The sequence below is a fragment of the Botrytis deweyae genome, assembly GCF_014898535.1.
Source record: "Botrytis deweyae strain B1 chromosome Unknown BDEW_034, whole genome shotgun sequence".
Classification (NCBI taxonomy): domain Eukaryota; kingdom Fungi; phylum Ascomycota; class Leotiomycetes; order Helotiales; family Sclerotiniaceae; genus Botrytis; species Botrytis deweyae.
The window spans coordinates 283,207-301,577 of NW_024066241.1; the positions used below are offsets into that span (position 1 = coordinate 283,207).

The 18,371-nt window shown below is 43.2% G+C and overlaps 6 protein-coding genes across 6 annotated transcripts; 3 read left to right on the top strand and 3 right to left on the bottom strand.

The window, feature by feature from the left end:
* Nucleotides 1-635: 635 nt before the first annotated feature.
* On the bottom strand, nucleotides 636-2,953 carry EAE98_010216 (uncharacterized protein; the record flags this gene model as incomplete). The annotated part of the gene is made up of 3 exons (XM_038957837.1): nucleotides 636-2,272; nucleotides 2,326-2,473; nucleotides 2,528-2,953. 3 exons carry the CDS (start codon nucleotides 2,951-2,953, stop codon nucleotides 636-638), a joined length of 2,211 nt encoding a protein of 736 aa, XP_038805849.1.
* Nucleotides 2,954-3,553: 600 nt separating this feature from the next.
* On the top strand, nucleotides 3,554-5,238 carry EAE98_010217 (uncharacterized protein; the record flags this gene model as incomplete). The annotated part of the gene is made up of 3 exons (XM_038957838.1): nucleotides 3,554-3,688; nucleotides 3,739-5,000; nucleotides 5,058-5,238. 3 exons carry the CDS (start codon nucleotides 3,554-3,556, stop codon nucleotides 5,236-5,238), a joined length of 1,578 nt encoding a protein of 525 aa, XP_038805850.1.
* Nucleotides 5,239-5,981: 743 nt separating this feature from the next.
* Nucleotides 5,982-6,914, top strand: EAE98_010218 (uncharacterized protein; the record flags this gene model as incomplete). Its single annotated transcript, XM_038957839.1, has 2 exons — nucleotides 5,982-6,312; nucleotides 6,400-6,914. 2 exons carry the CDS (start codon nucleotides 5,982-5,984, stop codon nucleotides 6,912-6,914), a joined length of 846 nt encoding a protein of 281 aa, XP_038805851.1.
* Nucleotides 6,915-9,016: 2,102 nt separating this feature from the next.
* Nucleotides 9,017-10,149, bottom strand: EAE98_010219 (uncharacterized protein; the record flags this gene model as incomplete). Its single annotated transcript, XM_038957840.1, has 4 exons — nucleotides 9,017-9,141; nucleotides 9,261-9,318; nucleotides 9,433-9,884; nucleotides 9,966-10,149. The coding sequence occupies 4 exons, from the start codon at nucleotides 10,147-10,149 to the stop codon at nucleotides 9,017-9,019; spliced, it is 819 nt and encodes a 272-aa protein (XP_038805852.1).
* Nucleotides 10,150-16,169: 6,020 nt separating this feature from the next.
* On the top strand, nucleotides 16,170-17,124 carry EAE98_010220 (uncharacterized protein; the record flags this gene model as incomplete). Its single annotated transcript, XM_038957841.1, has 3 exons — nucleotides 16,170-16,324; nucleotides 16,406-16,999; nucleotides 17,067-17,124. The coding sequence occupies 3 exons, from the start codon at nucleotides 16,170-16,172 to the stop codon at nucleotides 17,122-17,124; spliced, it is 807 nt and encodes a 268-aa protein (XP_038805853.1).
* A 433-nt stretch (nucleotides 17,125-17,557) lies between these two features.
* On the bottom strand, nucleotides 17,558-18,362 carry EAE98_010221 (uncharacterized protein; the record flags this gene model as incomplete). Its single annotated transcript, XM_038957842.1, has 2 exons — nucleotides 17,558-17,955; nucleotides 18,083-18,362. 2 exons carry the CDS (start codon nucleotides 18,360-18,362, stop codon nucleotides 17,558-17,560), a joined length of 678 nt encoding a protein of 225 aa, XP_038805854.1.
* Between the last annotated feature and the right edge of the window lie 9 nt (nucleotides 18,363-18,371).

Sequence of the window (18,371 nt, forward strand, 5' to 3'; positions counted from 1 at the left end):
TCATGGTGACGTATAAGCAGGCACTGGAAGAGAAAGTCATGATATTGTTCATGAAATGATCTGGAAACTGGCCACTGTTAAACAATTTTCGATGAAGAGAGTTTTATTTTTGTCATTGACCACTGCAGCCCTTTTCGAAGTCATAGTTTACCAGTCGAAGCAGGGAAAATGTCAAAACATTCCTTTAAAATTGCGGTCGTAGACATAAATTGAAGTCGTGGAAATAGGCTAGGTCAAGTCGACAACTACCCCCTGTGCGATACATAAGCTCAGGGAAAGTGATAGGCAAATTAAACATCTGATCATGCCAGCACCATCTATCCTCTACATGAGTGTTAGTGCGATCACTGGAAAGCCTGACATAGATACTCTGGTGGTTCTTCACTTCAATCTTTTGCAAGAAAATCGTGTATCGTTATCAGTAGGAGGGACGTATGGTTTCGGGATTTCAGACTGGATGTACCTGATGTTCCTAATTTCAAATTCATCAGTTCTTTGCATGTGCGTCCGGATAATATCCATCACATTGGCTGCATTTAAGACAAGGTATTTAGCAACACTAAGATTCAATGCAATAGGCACAGCGAAATAGCCCTATGCTAAAAATATTTTTTGAATTCTGAATAGCACTATACTCACGGGCCATCGAGAACATCCTCATCTGGACTGTCTGGATCATGTACCATACTGCCACTTTTAGTCATTAATTCGAATCGACTAGGGCGAAATGGCCACTTCATCCATGCCTCCATAATCTCCTTCAACATTTCCGTTGTCAGGGATCTTACAGACAAATGCTTCAAGTCAAATGCTCCCCCTTTCGAAGGATCTGTTAACGAGGGACATTCGCCGGCTATGTGTTCCAGGGCACCGGGCCATAATCCTTCCAAAGAGTCGTAGACTGTGTCAATTGGATGTGCGTACATATTACCAATTATGTATTCGAAGACATCATAGTTCTCGGGATAATTTTGACGAAGGATAGGCCAAAGAGCTTGCGGCTGAATATCCAAGAGACACAACTCAGAAGCAGGTCTGAATTCTTTTGAATATACTTTGAGAGGCTCCATCGGTCTCTTCTCGAATTCTGTACCAATGCGCGCACCGTCGAGTCTGATATTGTAGATCTTTTGGGCAGCAAGAGGCAGTTGGGCAATCTTGTCTTCATACGACTTGATCATTGTGCCCAATTCATTTCTTGAACTCTCCGTGTCCTCGGACTTCGAATCTGCGTCTAAGATCTTGCTATGAAGCTGATTGATGTTGTTGTAGTCATTGATGAGATCCTGTGTCAGCGCTCCATGTTGGTTGATCACTTTTTTCTTTGCTTTAAGGAAGGTATAACGTGTATATTCTTCGGTGTAGTGTCTTTTCTCCCTCTTTCGTTTGTCCTTTTCAACGTTTTCGACCTTCTCACCTTCCGACGCTTTAAATTTGATTAATTTCCCTTCATCCAATCGCTTCTGGAGATCCCCAAATTCATCGAACCAGCCTCTCTTGAAGCGATTAAAATCTTCGCTTTCTACTTTGTGCCCACCTGTAGCAAGTGACTGCCTGGCTTTGAACTCCATTGGGCCTTGCCTGTGTTTGGGTGTCATTATGCCCATTTTATCCATCTTACTGACAACATCTATGGAATTCGCTAATGCAACCTCGGCGTCTCTTACAAATCGGTGGTTGTCTACAGTTGAACTTGCAATCTCTTGAATATATTCTGTAGTTATTCGGGCTTCCACGGCATTTTTGCGCATCTGGGCGACATGACGTACCAGCCATGACGTTTTTTCTACATCCGGTATCCATACAAGCATTCGTATGAGACCATATTGATGGAACAAGGCATGCGATCTTGCTGCGGAAAGAAGTTGATACAGGACTAATTGTGATATGGACTCAAAACCGCGGTACCTCTTTCTGGGGTAGTGGGCAAGATTCGCAATCACAAGAAGGGTATTATTTGGTTCGTTGATCTTTGGATCGTCTCGCGAAAGTTTTACCTGATGGGGTAAGAATTCCGGAGTAGTAACTTGGCCAAGATGTTCCCAGACCGTTCCAGATTTTGGTATGTGTTGATAAGTAGAATCCTTCGCATCAAGAAGAGGTTGGATGAAAGGATAATACTTCTTGGCATCAGGTTCCATAAGGAGATGTGTTCGAGGTTTCAGAATTTTATGGATTTTAGACGACCATAAGCCAATGCCTGGATTTATGTCGATGACGTCGCAGCCAACATGCTTTAAAAGCGATGGCTTTAGACGATCCAAGATATCATCTGGACCAGGTTACTAAATGATAATTCCGTAGCGAAAAAGGGCTAGTTCTTACCACATAGTGCTCCGTTCATGATATTCGAACGTGTTCTATCCCCCATGGTTGAACCTTTCATGTGAGCATCTCTCAGGTATTTTCTCAGGTCCAAGGGAATCTTTATGAACTCGCTTTCGTCTACTTCATTTACTATAGGCTCTTCTTCCTGGGCGTCGGTCAGAGACTTCTCATTTTTATCTCGGCTCATTCTGTTCCTTACCAATTCTGGTTCTTGTTCTGCTTCCAATTCTGGTACAGATTTCGCTTCGAGAACTGGTTCCAATTCTGATTTCACCTCCACCTCTTTCACTTTTTTGGGCCGGCCTCTTTTGCGCTTCACTGGCTCAAGTGTTGAATCGTCTTTGCCATCAACCTTTTCATCATCCGCGGATTTCCTAGGTCTACGCTTCACTGGTCCCACTGCCAAAGCATCTTCTGCTGTGATGTCCCCTGAGGTCACAGCCTTCCGGCGGGTTCGCTTGACTGGAGGATCCACATGGGTAGGCGTTATGAGTTCTGGGGACTTGGAAGCTGTAGGTAGATTAAAACATGGCGAACAATGAATTTCACGAAGCCGCGAATGTTGTAAAATGGTCGGATATTTAAGTAGATTGGTCCTACCCAAACGTGGAAATGCCCGCAACATCAATATATATGGTTGACTCGATGGCGATTGAGGATAATGAGCGTTGAAATGCTTGTAAGTCAGGATGCCGTTGAATTGGTCTTTACATGAAGATTATCAACATCGCGAATTTAGATGAGGCAACAAAAAAGTTTCAAGAACGACGCGGTGAGGCTGAAGCAAGCTACGAGGCTATCTGAGGTAATTGATCAATATCATTGGCTGACTTCGTATTGACGTAGCTAGTGTGTGGCTTAGGTGGTGGCTTTCATCTGCAAGGCTGTGGCTTTCTTTTGAAACAGCCTCTCACACCCATCAGATTTACCGTACATATTTTTTACATTGGGCACCTTGAGATCTAACATAAACCTACCTACCCACCACCCTTTGACAAAGAGTGACGCGGAAATTCATCATTTTACAAGACAAACGTAACACATCCGACAAGGCAACCAAACAAATGAAAACCTATTACATTACTTCTCTATGCGATTTACTTATTTACAGATACCCATGATTTAGTTGAACAGATTCCCCTTTGCTTAACGTTATCTCTATTCAACTCCCTTGTCTCCAAGGTGTTCGTTCATTCATTTCATCCCTAGGCACAATTCACAAATCATGGCGGGGTCAACTTTACAGTTCTCGAAGCCCATGAGCATCAAAGAAATCTCCGCAAAGGCATCAGACTTTGAATTTAATCCCAATATCGCATTGAAATATTGGTTGAGAACAGCCGATACACTTCTAAGAGAGGTAGATAGAATGCTCAATTACTTGAGTGGTATGGAAAGCTGACTTAACAGGCTTATATTTATCAAGCAGAGGACAACGATCAACAAGCATACCTTTTGTTTATGCGATATGCTGCCCTAGTTACAGAGAAGTTTCCCGTTCATCCATCTGCAAAAGCTCCGGAAACTAGAAGTGCTCTCAGAGCTGCTCAAAAAACCCTCCCAGATGTTTTGGACGGATTAGAGAGACTGAAGCCTAGGATAAATGCGCGCTACGATAACTGGCAGAAAGCTTTGGAAAGAAGGAAGGAAATTCATGCAGCGCGAGAACATGATACATCGCGACCATCGTCTCGGGCAGACTTGGCGGCTTCTGATCCCGCGATAGCTGGAAATACAACTACATTAGGCGCCGCGGAGAATAGTGACCTGGCCGTAAAGTTGGCGCATAAGGAGTTTAGAAGGAGAGATGCTGCGCGACGTGGTACAAGGCAAGCGGGTGTTAGTGAGGAAGAGGAGCAAGAAAGACGGACTGCGGGGCTATGGGATGACTGGGAGTCAGCATTGTCTAAATCTGGTCGCAATGATGACGACGATGTTATACGCCGAAATATGGAAGCTTCAAGGAGGAGGCTAGATGGCTCCCAGGATATTTCACCAGATGGGACGAAGAAGAAATCTGCGAGACCTGCGCGATATGTCCAAACCAAAACTAGGAATGTTGGTAGCGCATACCGCTATCCATCTATCTCTAAATCCCAACCACTCATTAGTGACTCAGGACCATTCCCACCTCCCGGTCATCTTCCTTCAAAGCCGCCCAAGGAAGAATTCGAGACACCGCATCTCGATACACCTCCACCACGACCCGAAAAACAATCATCAGACACCCACGAGAGTTCATTGTCAGACGTCGGTCAAGACCCAAAATTTACTTTTCGACCTTCGGCATATCTCGAAAATGGCAAACCCCTTCGAACAGTCTTTCTACCACCTACGTTGCGACAGCAATTTCTAGCCTGTGCAGCATCAAATACACGGGCGAATCTCGAAACTTGTGGGATGTTATGCGGGACATTGATATCAAACGCCCTTTTCATATCTCGACTTGTTATCCCGGAACAGACAAGTACTAGCGATACGTGTGAAACGACCAACGAAGGTGCCTTTTTCGACTACTGCGCATCTGAGGATCTAATGGTCTTGGGATGGATACACACTCATCCTACTCAAAGCTGTTTCATGAGTAGTCGAGATCTGCATACACATTGCGGCTATCAAATCATGATGCCTGAGAGTATTGCAATTGTTTGCGCTCCCAGTAGAAATCCTTCGTAAGTGATAATTCATCTGTTTGACATTGGAAGGGGTGGCCACTGACTAGCGAATAGATGGGGAGTCTTCCGTCTGACTGACCCCCCAGGAATGCCCGCCGTTTTAAATTGTAAACAAACGGGGCTTTTCCATCCTCACGAGGAAAGGAATATTTACACAGATGCATTGCGACCAGGTCATGTCTTTGAGGCAGAAGGGCTAGAATTTCAAGTTGTTGACCAACGACCAAACCCATAATGACTCGATAATGATGATACCACGATGATGAGATTATTGTGTTTTGGTAACTGGTAGCGTTGGTGCTTTGCGGGCTATGGTTAGAGTTGTATTTCAGATCTCGATTTGGCGATTACAATTATACATCATATTACACAACGATCTTATCTGGATTTCGTTTCCATGGACTAATTATGTTGATGTGTCTCGAGGGCACTGGTCCCCTGAGCATGAATTTTGGCGAATTTGTACAACCGAGACTACACGTATACATAGTTATCCGGAGACAAGAACAGAAAGTCTCCTCATTGTCTAAAATTCGTTTCAAGATGATCATATCGTATGTTAATTGCGAAATGGCCAATCAAAGTGAGAGATAAGTTTTGATTAAGGTCATCAAATTAATCCCTGCAATGCGGTTTGGTAACGAGGACGAAGGGGTAATCCGGGGATGACCGAGCGACCGTTTTGGGGAACACCGTCGCTACCCCTCCATGAAAGAAATACAGAACAAAAAATTGTAAAATCCTCTGCCCCGAACTAGCAGATACTTAGTAGTACCTACTAGGTATCGTATGAGCGTATCTACGGGTGTTCCCCGATAGCCCCACACGTTAAATAATTTACGGGGTAATGACATAAGTGGACCCATACTACCTGGCGAGCCTGGTAGTTCATCCATCGATGTACACAGACTCACAGATAATCCTTTCAATGCTTCCTGCCCCAATAATCACAAAAAGTTTCACTCAAATCATCTTAACATGACTTCTTTCCAAGAAATCGATCGTTCTCGCTGGACTTCCCACCGTGCGAATCTTTCAGGAACACCGTCTTCTCCATCGGAAGTCACCATTCACTACATCCTATGTCACCCTCCTTCCAACATTACCTCAAAGGGTACCATCCTTCTTATACATGGCTATCCAGAAACATCGTATCAATTCCGACATGTGATCACGCCTCTTGCAGACGCAGGATATACAGTGGTCGCCCCTGATTACCGTGGAGCAGGCGAGTCATCTCATCCTCGCGGTGGATACGAGAAGGTTCAAATGGCAACTGATCTCCACGATGTTATTCAAAATGATCTCTGTATTAAAGATTAAATTCACGTGGTTGGTCATGATATTGGTGGAATGGTTGCCCATGCATATGCAGCCCAGTTTCCTAATGATACAGCGTCTGTTGCGTGGGGAGAATGTCCTCTTCCGGGAACAGACGCTTATAACAACGCTGTTAGAGAAGGTGTCACGGGAGGTCTATGGCATTTTGTCTTCCATTGGCAAACAGATTTACCTGAAGCTCTCACTGTTGGTCGAGAGCACATTTACATTAAATCATTCTACGATCGCCTATGTTACAATGCTTCGGCTTTCTCACCAAATGATGTAGAGCACTATGCAAGTAAGTTTGCTCAACCGGGTGGAATGCGTGCCGGATTTGATGTATATCGCGCGTTTCACCAAGATGCTGAAGATAATCTTCGCATGCTGAAGGGTGGGAAGTGTAAAGTTCCAAGCATGTCGTTGATGGGAGAAAAGAGTTTCTTAGCAACTATTGCGAATCAACAAAATGAACAGATGTATGAGACTACATCGTCTGCTCGTATCCCTGGCTCGGGACATTGGTGTGCGGAAGAGAACCCGGCTGGTTTTGTGGAAGCTGTGCTTAAATGGACGAACAAGAACTCGTGATTTATCTTGTCATTTATTTTTGCTATTTTCCTAGTCTTTCGGTCGAACCAAACCCCTGTATCAATCCATACCACTAATTTTTGTTTGTTTTCCCTGTGTACAGTTTTTGCAGAAGTCAGGGCGGTATTTCCCAAAAATTGGCTGAGATAAGACTGGGTTCCAAATATACAGAAATAAAGAATCTTTGAGAAAGTCCACTCTTGAATGCCATACATTTAAGGTGTCGTGATCTCGAAAGCTCCAACGGCGCAGCCATAGTATGAAAGCGTAAGAATCTAACCCTTTTAAAATCCATTAAACATCAGGACTCCAGGAGATTTTCAACTTCGGAGTAAGTACTGATTCCGCTGAGAGATACCAGGAAATACAGCGTGCATCATGAAGACAACCAAAAGCATTCATAGCCACTGAAGAGAATAGTTCCATAACGATACCACTTAAGATGCAATGGCACTAGAGATTCTCGTTACGATGAAGACATTTTCTATGCAAGTATTAACGACCACTATCTCGCAATCTTGGAGAAAAAGACGTTCAGTATAATCTTTGAGAAGAAACTGCATATCGAAACGTTATACGTTTTCTATGGAGGCATTTGTGAATCTGTTTCATGAATTGTGAGTCAATGCAGTACCCTAATTTGGTATACAATCTGCACCTTTCAACTTCCATTGCAGGACTATCAAACTCCCCTCATCCTTCTTAATTCGCTCTGTCTCAGCGCAAGCAGAAACAAACCCAATGGACAGAAAGGCTACAGAACAACTGAACTGGACAGCCGCTAAATACTGCTGAAAAATGGCGATAGTTCAGTGTCACTCCCAGGTCTGCATACATCCATTCAATCAACAGATCAATTATGTTTGTTGCTTTCAATACGATCTTGTAAACTGTCAAGTAGTCCACTGCCATTCTCTAGTCTCTCACCGCCACCAATCCCCCGCCGAGCTGCAGTGGTTACTATATATAAAAGTGTACATACATACAGAATCGTTGCACATCTCAACACACTTGGCACTCCTAGCCTCCACAACAGTCACTTCTAGCTTCGTACTCCATATTCTTTGTTGCATATCTGGATGTCCTTGGCTCCTCTAGTTCCAGCGACAGCTCCTGTATATCAATCAATTGTTGCACATCTCAAGCTCCTTGGTACTTCCTAGTCCAAGCACTAGCTTTAGTACACGGTGATGTATTCCATGTTTAAAGGTGTCAATAATTCTTCTAGCTTGAGTCGCTTATCTATAGCCCGCCATTTTAACCCGTCCTTAGCTCTAGTGTTCAGCTTTAGTTGTGAGTTATGTTGCGGATCTGAATGAACTTGGCGCTTTGTAGGTCCATTGATAGCCCCGGCATTACTGGGTAGTGTCTCCCGCTGTATATATAAGAACGTTTAACGTTACCTAGCTCCAACGAGCGTTCTTTCCAGCATTTTATCATTTCACCATCATGTATACGCAAGGGATCTCACCAATGCTCCGTTCAAAAAAAGCCTCCCGTCATTGTTCCCACTGTGATACTTTACGTTCTCATATCTAGATCCGTTGGCGATACTGGTTGCCATGATCGCAAAATTGGAATTGGTTGGAGTGATGGAACTACTCATTTCGACATCTTTCCTGCAAAAGTCTAGGAAAACGAGGATCGAATTTTACCATAGAAAAATTGGCAGGTTTGAAGAAAGAAATGGGCGGTGATATTTATGGATGGTGAACAAAGATTGATGTTAAAATGTTTTTGAGCCGATGAATTTACAAATCAAGATACAATGTAATTGAGGCTTCGACTCGTTGAAATCAGGTAAAGTAAATTAAACTAAAACCTTGCGCTGTATGTGTATGCCATTGCAATATCACAATCATAATATCTTCTTCGAGACTTCCAAATCATGCTACGCTATTCATTCGCGACCTACTGTGTAGGCAAAGGAAGAAAAATAACAACCAAAGAATCAGAACCATACAACCCCAAACTCCCGACCCGGGATAGAAAGTTAAGAAGTACAAGAAAACTCGTCAAAAGGGTATCTCTCATCTCAATAATCTCCCCAATTCCCACAGTGCTCCCATATCATGTCTCCAATTCTTTCTCTCGAGCTTAGCTCAAGCACTTGGATTAACGACGCCACCGACAGAATCATACGCACCAGGTGCTACATGAGTCTTTACACCCGTCAATGGATCGAAGATGTGGCATCCGTGCATTGCGGCGTTTGGCGGTGTATATACTGTGCTTCTTGTTAGACATGAATTGCATATGGAGTTAAGTCAAGAGAGAGGCAAAGATGGGGTAGAGATTGAGGTGATGTGAGATGAAAGGCAACGAGAGATGGAAGGAAGAACTCACAGTGCAAAGAAATTGCATATTCTGTTGCGCTAGGATTGGCGATGGAATGAAGACCCAGCTATAATCATACATTAGCCACGTGATTCCTATACCGTCATCCAGCGAGCGATGGATCGATAAAGCAAAAACAAAGGTAAAAGGAGAGGAAGGAAAATGAAAGAGAGCGACTTACATCATCACACATATACGCAACCTTCCCCCTCCTATACTTTCTCACACCCTCGACATCCATCTCCTCCGCCGTCCTTGCACCTCCCTCAGGAGTAACCCACCTCGTCTCTTTCAACTCCCCCTTCATGATCTTCATCAAACAATGACTGGCAGCATGATCGTGCACTTTACTTTCCTTCCCTGGTGTCCAAACCAGCATTAATAAATTAAATATTCCCGGCACTTCTGCTACTAGGTTTCTTGTGTATTGTTTATTTGGGTTTGCGTGGGCATACTTTTGCCAGTCGGATAAAGAGGAGGAATCATAAGAGTGAAGGAGGCGAGTGAGAGTCGGAAGATGAGGCGAGGATGTTGTGGTGAGAGATGTGGTGAGGGAGTTGATAAGGGCGTTGAAGGATGATGTGGTTGCGGGTCTGGGTTTAGAAAACGAGACTGGAAAACTGCCATCAAAATCTACAGAAAAGGAGGTCGGTTAGTTTCATTTTTACATCCTATTGTTACGATAGATTCGCCAAGAACTCAGAAAATAAATACCTCGAGGTAAGAAAGGTGTCCTGGGTTGACTGGAGGTGGTTGAATCGAGAGAGGTTGATTTTCTGGTGGTGCCTGTGATACCGCGGTTTTTGGCGAGGATGGGTGAGAATGTAGGTTTGGTTGCTGATGTCAATTTTGTACGTAAAGTACGGAGTGCTGTCGTTTTCATGCTATTTGATGCCATCTTTGCAGATTCACGATGTATTGTAGATATTTAGATGTGAAAAAAATGATGGTTGTAAGCCTAATAATTTTAAAAACCAGAGTTGATTGAAATTGAAAGAGTGAAAGATTGAGAAAACGAGTAAATGAGTAAAATCATGCGGGCCGTAGATTAAATACGTTTCATACATGACAACCCTGACAGCTAGGCCGGCATCGGGATTGACCGTACTGACCATATAAACTGTTTCGAAAGCTGGTGAGATGATATGTCCTATCATCTAACCTTCCTCGAATATTATATGCATTGGTGGATTGTCGTCAGATCTTTCCCAAAATAACATCTAATCGGTAGATTCCTGCCTTTTTTCAATAATTCTGTTCCAATTCCCCTTTATTTCATGCTTGTATGAAACCTTTCATCTCCAACATCCTCAATCGTTGGCGCGGCGCACGCGCGTTTGACCCCACACATGGTGATAAAGTTCGTGACCGCTTCCTTCTTGTTCTCAATCCCCAAGGACCATTCTCTGAATCGTGTGCCTGATGTCGTTTTCCTGATTCGTCCAATTGAGACAACCACAATTTTCCTACCCGGAAACCCCCTCATAACCTTCCTAAGCCGAGTGTGCAATCATGCGGTTCGATATTCTCGTGTTCGTTGGCTATCACCGCCTGATTAGATCTTCGATAATTTGGATCCTTATTGGTGAAGAATTTGCCTAGCGGGGGTTTCCAAGAAGGTTGTGGATCCACTAAATTGTTTATCTATTGGTCGTATATTAATTGGAAAAGATAAACACCCTCATCAAAAGTTACACAATGCAAACTTGATACCATCAAGATACGACGAGACAAGTATGAATAATAGACGAAAGTAATTGGTATGTGGAAAACATATCGACATCATGATGAATGAAACTGATCATCTACATACATCGTAATGATGTAGTGATGGACAAAGACGAAAGAGCTGAATGAACAAACCGACGCTATGATATGATCAACTCAAGAAAATAACAAATTCAATCGAGTACATTTACAGATCAATACAAATTCGTAATAGAAAATGCATCTCACCCTCGTCGATCAAGGATCCAGTAATGAAAAGAAAATAAAGTCCGAACTACGGAATGCCTTCAATTCTGCTGTAATCCCCTTCCTCAATCATCATCCACATCCATTTCACCAACCTCGGAATATTCTATTCAAAACCTCGAGCTCAAGGCCGATACTTCATGATTCTCTTGATTGGTTACCACTTGGACCAATCATATGTGAGAGTAGTGGATCATGCTCTTTTATCTTCATTCTCTTCTCTCTCTCTCACCAAGAAAGTGATCCAAAAACCAGAGAAAAACCACAAACTCTTCGGATCAAATTCGAGAACGTTTAGCGAAGCGTATAAATGATTAATGAAGAAAGAAGAGGAAATTTAACGAGAGGAAGTCGTTTTCTTATATTCGATTGTCTACTTGCTGAAATTTGACGCTAGTGGGTTACAGGGGCGATGATGTTTTTTCACGTGTGGTTATGGCGATGGTCGGAGTTCGCTTTAATTTTGGCCGATGCGTTCAGGGCGAGGATGAGGTTGGCTCGATGGTGGGTTTTAGTCTTTGACAGAAACAGATAAGACTATGAAGCTGTAAGTATACTTCAATTATTATCTAGAGACATAAATATTTGCTGCACATGAACACAAATCTTCAGTCAATATTCAGTAAGCATTCGAAATTTGTCTAACATGTTACGAGAAGTTACTTGAACAGGTGCAAAACTCAACAATGTCGCCTTTCCCCAGCCTCTCAGCCAAAAGCGTGCTTTATTTCCTCCACAATTAGCATCATCAATGATTGGAAAGACATCCATCATGTAGTTCTTACAAAAGCATGTAACATATCAAAGTTCCTCGTTGAATCAATTGAACTCGTCGCAAAGATCCATACACTTACAAGATCTCACCATATCCCATCCCATCCCATCACATCAACAAAGGCTGGCGAGAAATCCGTTCTTTCATATCATCCTCCTTAAATCTCTTCATCTTCATTCCCTCACCATGTCGATAAACCCCTAATGCCTTGTTTCTATTTCTGGACTGAACCTGCATTGCCACATTTCTTGTATATGTTTCTCTCATTCTGTACGTCCCGCATATCTCGGAACGCTGATGTAGAACAGATAAACTTGTTGGTCTACCTGAAGAGAAAGGATAGGTCGTGGAGAGAATAGTGTTTTTGAGTGAGACACAGGAGTTGGGGTATTGGGAAATGGTTCGACGAAGAGGTTCTGTAGCGATGGGAGAGCTGAGAATTGGAAGTTGGTCGAGTCCGGGCGGAGGTACTGGTGCCAGTTGCGTGGCAGGTTTACGATGTCGTGGGCTTGATAGCACAGGTCCTTAAGCGACGGCATACGAAGTAAAAAGGGGTTAGTGGAAAGGGCGAAGAGAGCCGTCTAGCCGACTAGTGTCAAGAATTGAATGAATTCAAGTGCGACGGTGGCTTCTGATGCATAACCCGCTGACACTAAACTTTCTTTAAAGCTTCTTTGACCATTTGTTGTCAACAATATTCAATAAAAGAATATCAGATGCGAGGAAGGCAGAAGTAGTCAGACAAAAAATGACAAGGGTTGCGTTCTAGAGCTCTCGTCTATCCAGTGAATTAGTTTGTGTGAAGCTTTGGGCAATATGGAGCTGAAGAAAAATAGATGGGCTCAGTAATTTTAGAACTTCGCCGAACATTGAGGCGTTATGATAACCTATTTACGGCATGAGCTGCCCATATTCTCTTGGTATAACAGTCATGAGTTACATACCGAAGTTCAACACAAGACCGTTCATATTAACGAGAACCAGCTCATACCTTACAGGTGCTAGATTTCAGCAATGGATGCTCGAGTTTTTCTGACTAGCTGAGAAAACAGATAGTAAATGCTGCCAGTACTGCAGTATCTTTTCTAATTATTTAAAATTACAAAAAGTGACGGAAACCTGGTCGAAGCGGAAGCTGTCAAGATGCGAACGGTCAAGCCCAGAAGCTAATCAAAAAAAACATACAAGAGCCTGGAGACTTCTTGGAATTATATGCAAGCTGAAAGCACCTGAGAATGATAAACCAGAATGAGAGATCTGGTACGTGTGAGATTGCTCTCCCATAGATATTGGTAGCGTCATCCTATGTAAAGTTTCCCATATCTGCTTATTGTTCTTCCGATATTTCCCATAAATCTTCTTGCGAATTGTACTTTAAGTTTAATTTATGATGCCATGCAATGAGCTGCGGAGAAATTCGCAACTGCCCAATGAGGAACAGAAGAGGGGCACCGACAACATACACAAAGCCTCGAAGGATCAAATTGCGTCAGGTTTGCGACAAATGTTGAGCAACCTTGACCGTACACAGGGTAAGAATATGCGATGCCCGAAGACTTCCTTACACTGCAGATTTTTGAAGCAAGATTGACAAGCAGGACTCCTTGAGCTTGCATGCATTTGGAAGTCACCGCCCAATCAAATATCGTAAGCACCATACAAATGGAACTCGGATAAAATCAAACCACAGCTGTGGTATCGTGGTGAAGTACAAAAGTTTTCCGCATATTTGAATGCTGGAACACTATCTATTGAGGAACAGCGATAGAGTTTAAAATCGCATTGAACCTTATTGCCTTCATGTGATGTGTGGAAGCCTATAAAATCCGATTAAAGTCTCCGTGAGACTGAGGTACCAAACCCCATTTTATCCAAACAAATAGAAAAGTTGTATTTAAACTCAAATTTGGATCCACATGTTGAAGAAATGGGAAGAGCTTCATTCTTTACCGAAGTAAGAAAGTTGATATCGAAGGGATCTGGAGAATTTGAAGAATTTGAAGAACCAATGGTAGATGCAGCCCTAAACTGATATACGGTTTGAAACACCTTCATGTCAGACTTGCAGAGAGATTTTCATCCAGACTGAAAAGTTTATGTCGATGTCACACAAATGGGATTTCCTTTTCTTAGAGACTTGGAGTCTATCTCCATGTTCAGAATTTCCAACAACTTTAAGGAAAACAAATTCCATGATGTTTGAAGCTTGAGGCTAGAGACGGTGTCTAGCGATCGACACAAGCGTGAATTTGGGGCTCACAAATTTGGAATGGCTTTCTTGTGTGTTGTTTTCAGCTCGACCTTGGCACGCCCCCACGTATTACACAGTAAGGGGTTCTGGGGTATGGGGGCATGGGGGCCAGGGGGCAGTAGAAAGTTCATATTGTATTCCAAAATCTGAGTAAACTCTCCGAATCCATGAATGATATTGTTCTTTTGGCAGTTAACTTGGTAGAGCTACCAAGATGCTGTACAATATCAAAGAAGCGGAGCGTTTGTTGTCCGTCTTCAGGTTACGCACCGGAAAATACCCACCCAAAAAACCATACGCCCCCGATAATTTCTTTCTTTCAATCCAATAACCCAAATTTCAATAATATTTAATTTCTAATTGACTGTCCTCACCGGCGCGAATAACTTCACCCGTCTTCCCGGACCTGCGACGGTCCGGATGCTGTCTTAGCCATAAATAGGATGGCTACTTTGGTGACTATCCCACATCTTGGTAACATTGACTCAAGGTCATGACTTCCTAATCAAGAAGTTCAGAAATTACCAGTGATCACATCATCCGTCCTCTCTAAAGCCCAGATGCCTCCCGTTTCTGCCAAGAAGGCTACGATTCATGGAAAGTATACGTCGTTGTCCGAGATCTCACCGTCTTTTCTGATCTCAACGTTGTACCTTATCATCACAACGCAAAGGTGGAATGGAGTACGGAATGTGAGCAAATCAGTCCTTATCTAAAGATACATCATCTCCAAATTCCAAGACTAATGAAATCAATTTGTCCCCAGATAAATCATATTATCCCAACTTGGCATCTTGGAGTCTTGGAATTCTGCGGCGTTGATGTACCAAAAATATACCCACTTTGGGCAGCAGTCAGATGGATTGATAAAGAGTGTTGACATACTTGTCATGTCTGCCTTCTCTTGATGGTACACATTCATTTCACCGTGTGCGATTGAAAAAGTCCAGACTTTGACCAAGATACTGTTGTGATACCTGCAACACGATACTGTCTTACTTTGCATTGCAGTAAGCAAAGCAGCACTTGCTGTAGAAATCCTAGTGGATTACGCGTCAGAAGTAGTCGATTCAAAGCGTTCAACTTTCTGTTATACTTTGCAATCAATCCTTATCAAAGTTTTCCTCAGTTACGACGATCAATACCAAAAGAACTCTTTCAAGACGCCCGAGGATCAAACGATTGAGCACTAAAGTCTCATATATGACGTTTGGAAAAGCAATGCCACGAAGGGAGACAGAAAGTAACAAACTTGCAATTCCATTTTCCGACGAAACCTTATTTTCACTTGGCATTTGACTTCGCCTCTCTTGGCCAGTAAAAAGCATCATGATATACACATGCGACAGCAACAACCCGGTGGACATTTCTCAGATACCACACAATTTCTGAGAAAGATCTTCGCCAAGATCCCATATCTGCGGCTCCCCAGATGATGGTTTCCCCGACATACACATAATCTCTTACCTTGATAGCAAAGGCCAAGGGGTCTAAACCTAGTTACTATCCCCTTATTTTGCTATTTTATTCTGAACTTTGGGCTCGATTTCTAAGCATAAGGTTAATTACAGTTATGAGTACCGAAACCACCAAGCATTCTATCCCCATGCAAGTCTGGGCGAAAAGATATAGTAAATTTGTATCACTACATTCAGCTTAATGTCCCAGTTATTCCGCAAGATAAGTTAAGGCGTCCCTCCAAGTCGGATGAGGCGTTCCTCTTTCATTCTCGTCAATATACTTGTACCCTCTCTGCGAGTAGACACCAACAAGTGACTTTTCCATTGTTGAGATAAATACTCTCGAGACCAGTTCTTTCCTCAAAGCTGGATTATTACCATCTATTTGTGTTCAGTCGATTCCTGAGTAGTGTCCTGTGATACTTGGCATCTCATCTCCTCATCCTTTCGCCATCACGATGACTGGGAAATTCACACTCAAAGATCCGGCTCGTTGTGCCCACTATGCTCGATTCTTTCAGCATTTAACATTGAGCGAAGCTAATATCATATACTGGTCTTTATTTGTATTCGTTCTTGTCTTGATGTGTATATCATCCATCCAACATCACAAGTAAGTAGTTGTCGCCATATGCTCACACTCTTCTCCACGTTCTCCACAATTTCCTGGACCTGTCAGTCTAACAGAACCCAGATCAAACAACCTGACCGAACTCCTGAAAAGTAACTCCAGTTCTCGCCAAATACGTCGCATTCGTCGTCGTCGTATTCACTACCTATCGATAGTATCCCTTTGTTTCCTAGTCGCTCTTATTTGTATCGTGCTCGAGGTGTTCGCCGCCTTCAACATCGAATACTGTGATGGCGAAGATTTAATTCAACTCTACTGGGGTTTTTGGTCAATTCTTCAAGTCGGTTCTCTCATCGCTATTCTAGGAGTCATGCTCCAATTCTGGATCGTTCTTGGGAACGTCCAAACACCAAGTTGGGCAGTGGCCCTAGGAACTCCGGTGTTGGTTTTCGCCGCGTTGGGGTACATCTTTAGACATATCGGGAAAAGCTGGAGAGGGAGAAAAGGCAGAAATCAGGAAGAGGATACTGATATTGAGGCAGGTAAAGGTGGGGATGTTGAAAATGAGGAAGCGGAGAAGAGGGGCAGTTGGGCTGAGAGGTGGATTACTTGGGCACCTGAGGATCGAGAAATCCGAGACAGAAGAGAAGAGGATTTGAGTAAAGTGAGGACCATGAGGTCGGCTGAATGTTCGGACATGGAGTTTGCTAGTAGAGCGTAGGTGCTATACCTTTCTTTTGATTGGAATCACTCTAGAGGTTATCGATGTACTAACACAAAGCAGAACAACATTATACACACCAGGACAACCAGGCGATGTCAGAAGGAGCTCGACGTTTTGAGCTATGGCTGGATGCTGGCGATTGATTGAAATATGTTACATTATGTTTGATGATATGATACACACATGCTCAAGTGCTGAGCTCAGAACGAATGGATAAACGGATACCAAAGGGAATAGGGAGTTCGTTAAAGTTTGGATTAAGAATTGGCGTTTAGAAAAAGATGCATTTTGGGTTTCGATATGATATGAAGCGAAAGATTATGATGAAATGAGCATAACATGAGTATTGAATAGCTAAGCAGTTGGAATTTTGAGCAGCATGGAACAGACACATACATTTAGATAGAAAATATCACTACAGCCCGCAATGAAGTTTAGTTAGTCCTGCTTGTTCCAACCAAAGATCTTGTTTTTCAAGGCTGATCATGTGAGCCCCAACTATCCGATCAAGGTGTATAAATATATTACGCTTGACCTCATCTCATCCCTTCCTACATAACACAATTTTCTACGGCTGTTTCCATCCATAACTTCGTATACAATCTATGCGCAAACTCCACATGTGCCGGCATAGGTTTCTCGGTACTTTTCCCGGTCCCCTTAAAGAACACACTCTTCAGCTCGAAGACCGCCACTCCCTCATTTTGATCAACACTAGCCTTCATCTCAAAAAGTCCATCGCTATCCCTTACCCCGGTTACTAAAGGTGAGTCTCCGCAGCGGACGATAATTGAAGTGGGCGTTTTGGAAACGACTTCAAAATGGTCAGTTATTTGAGTTCCGACTTCATAAGTGGAGGAGAGAAGTTGCGAAGGTTCCCAGAGCTGGTGGGAGGTGGTGGTGGTGTTTTGGTATTTTTTAGAAAGGTAGGAACGTTGGTATGAATAACCTATGTTTTCCAATTAGATTAGCTTTAATCACACACTATTCCTATTTCCGTATCTCCTCCTCTCTCTCTTCCTTAGCCGCCAAGCAACCCCGGCAAGCTCTTCAAGAGTACAATGAAAGGTACATACCCAAACCACCCCAAACTCCCGCACAAAAAGCCTCAACCAATTTTCCCTCCTTCTCCAGTAAATGCGGCTTTATCTTACTCAGCGGTACTTTTCTTTGACACAAATCTTGCGTGGCAGGATTGCGATTGGGGTTTTGTCGCATGTAGGCTGCGCTTGAAAATATCGGATCCGAGGGGGAGACGGGGATGAATCTGGAATTGCGCGTCCAGAAGGCCCAGCCGGATGTGGCGCCTGCGGCTCCGAGGAGGGCGGTGGTGAAGGTACTGCGGATAAGTCCCATTTTGTTAGA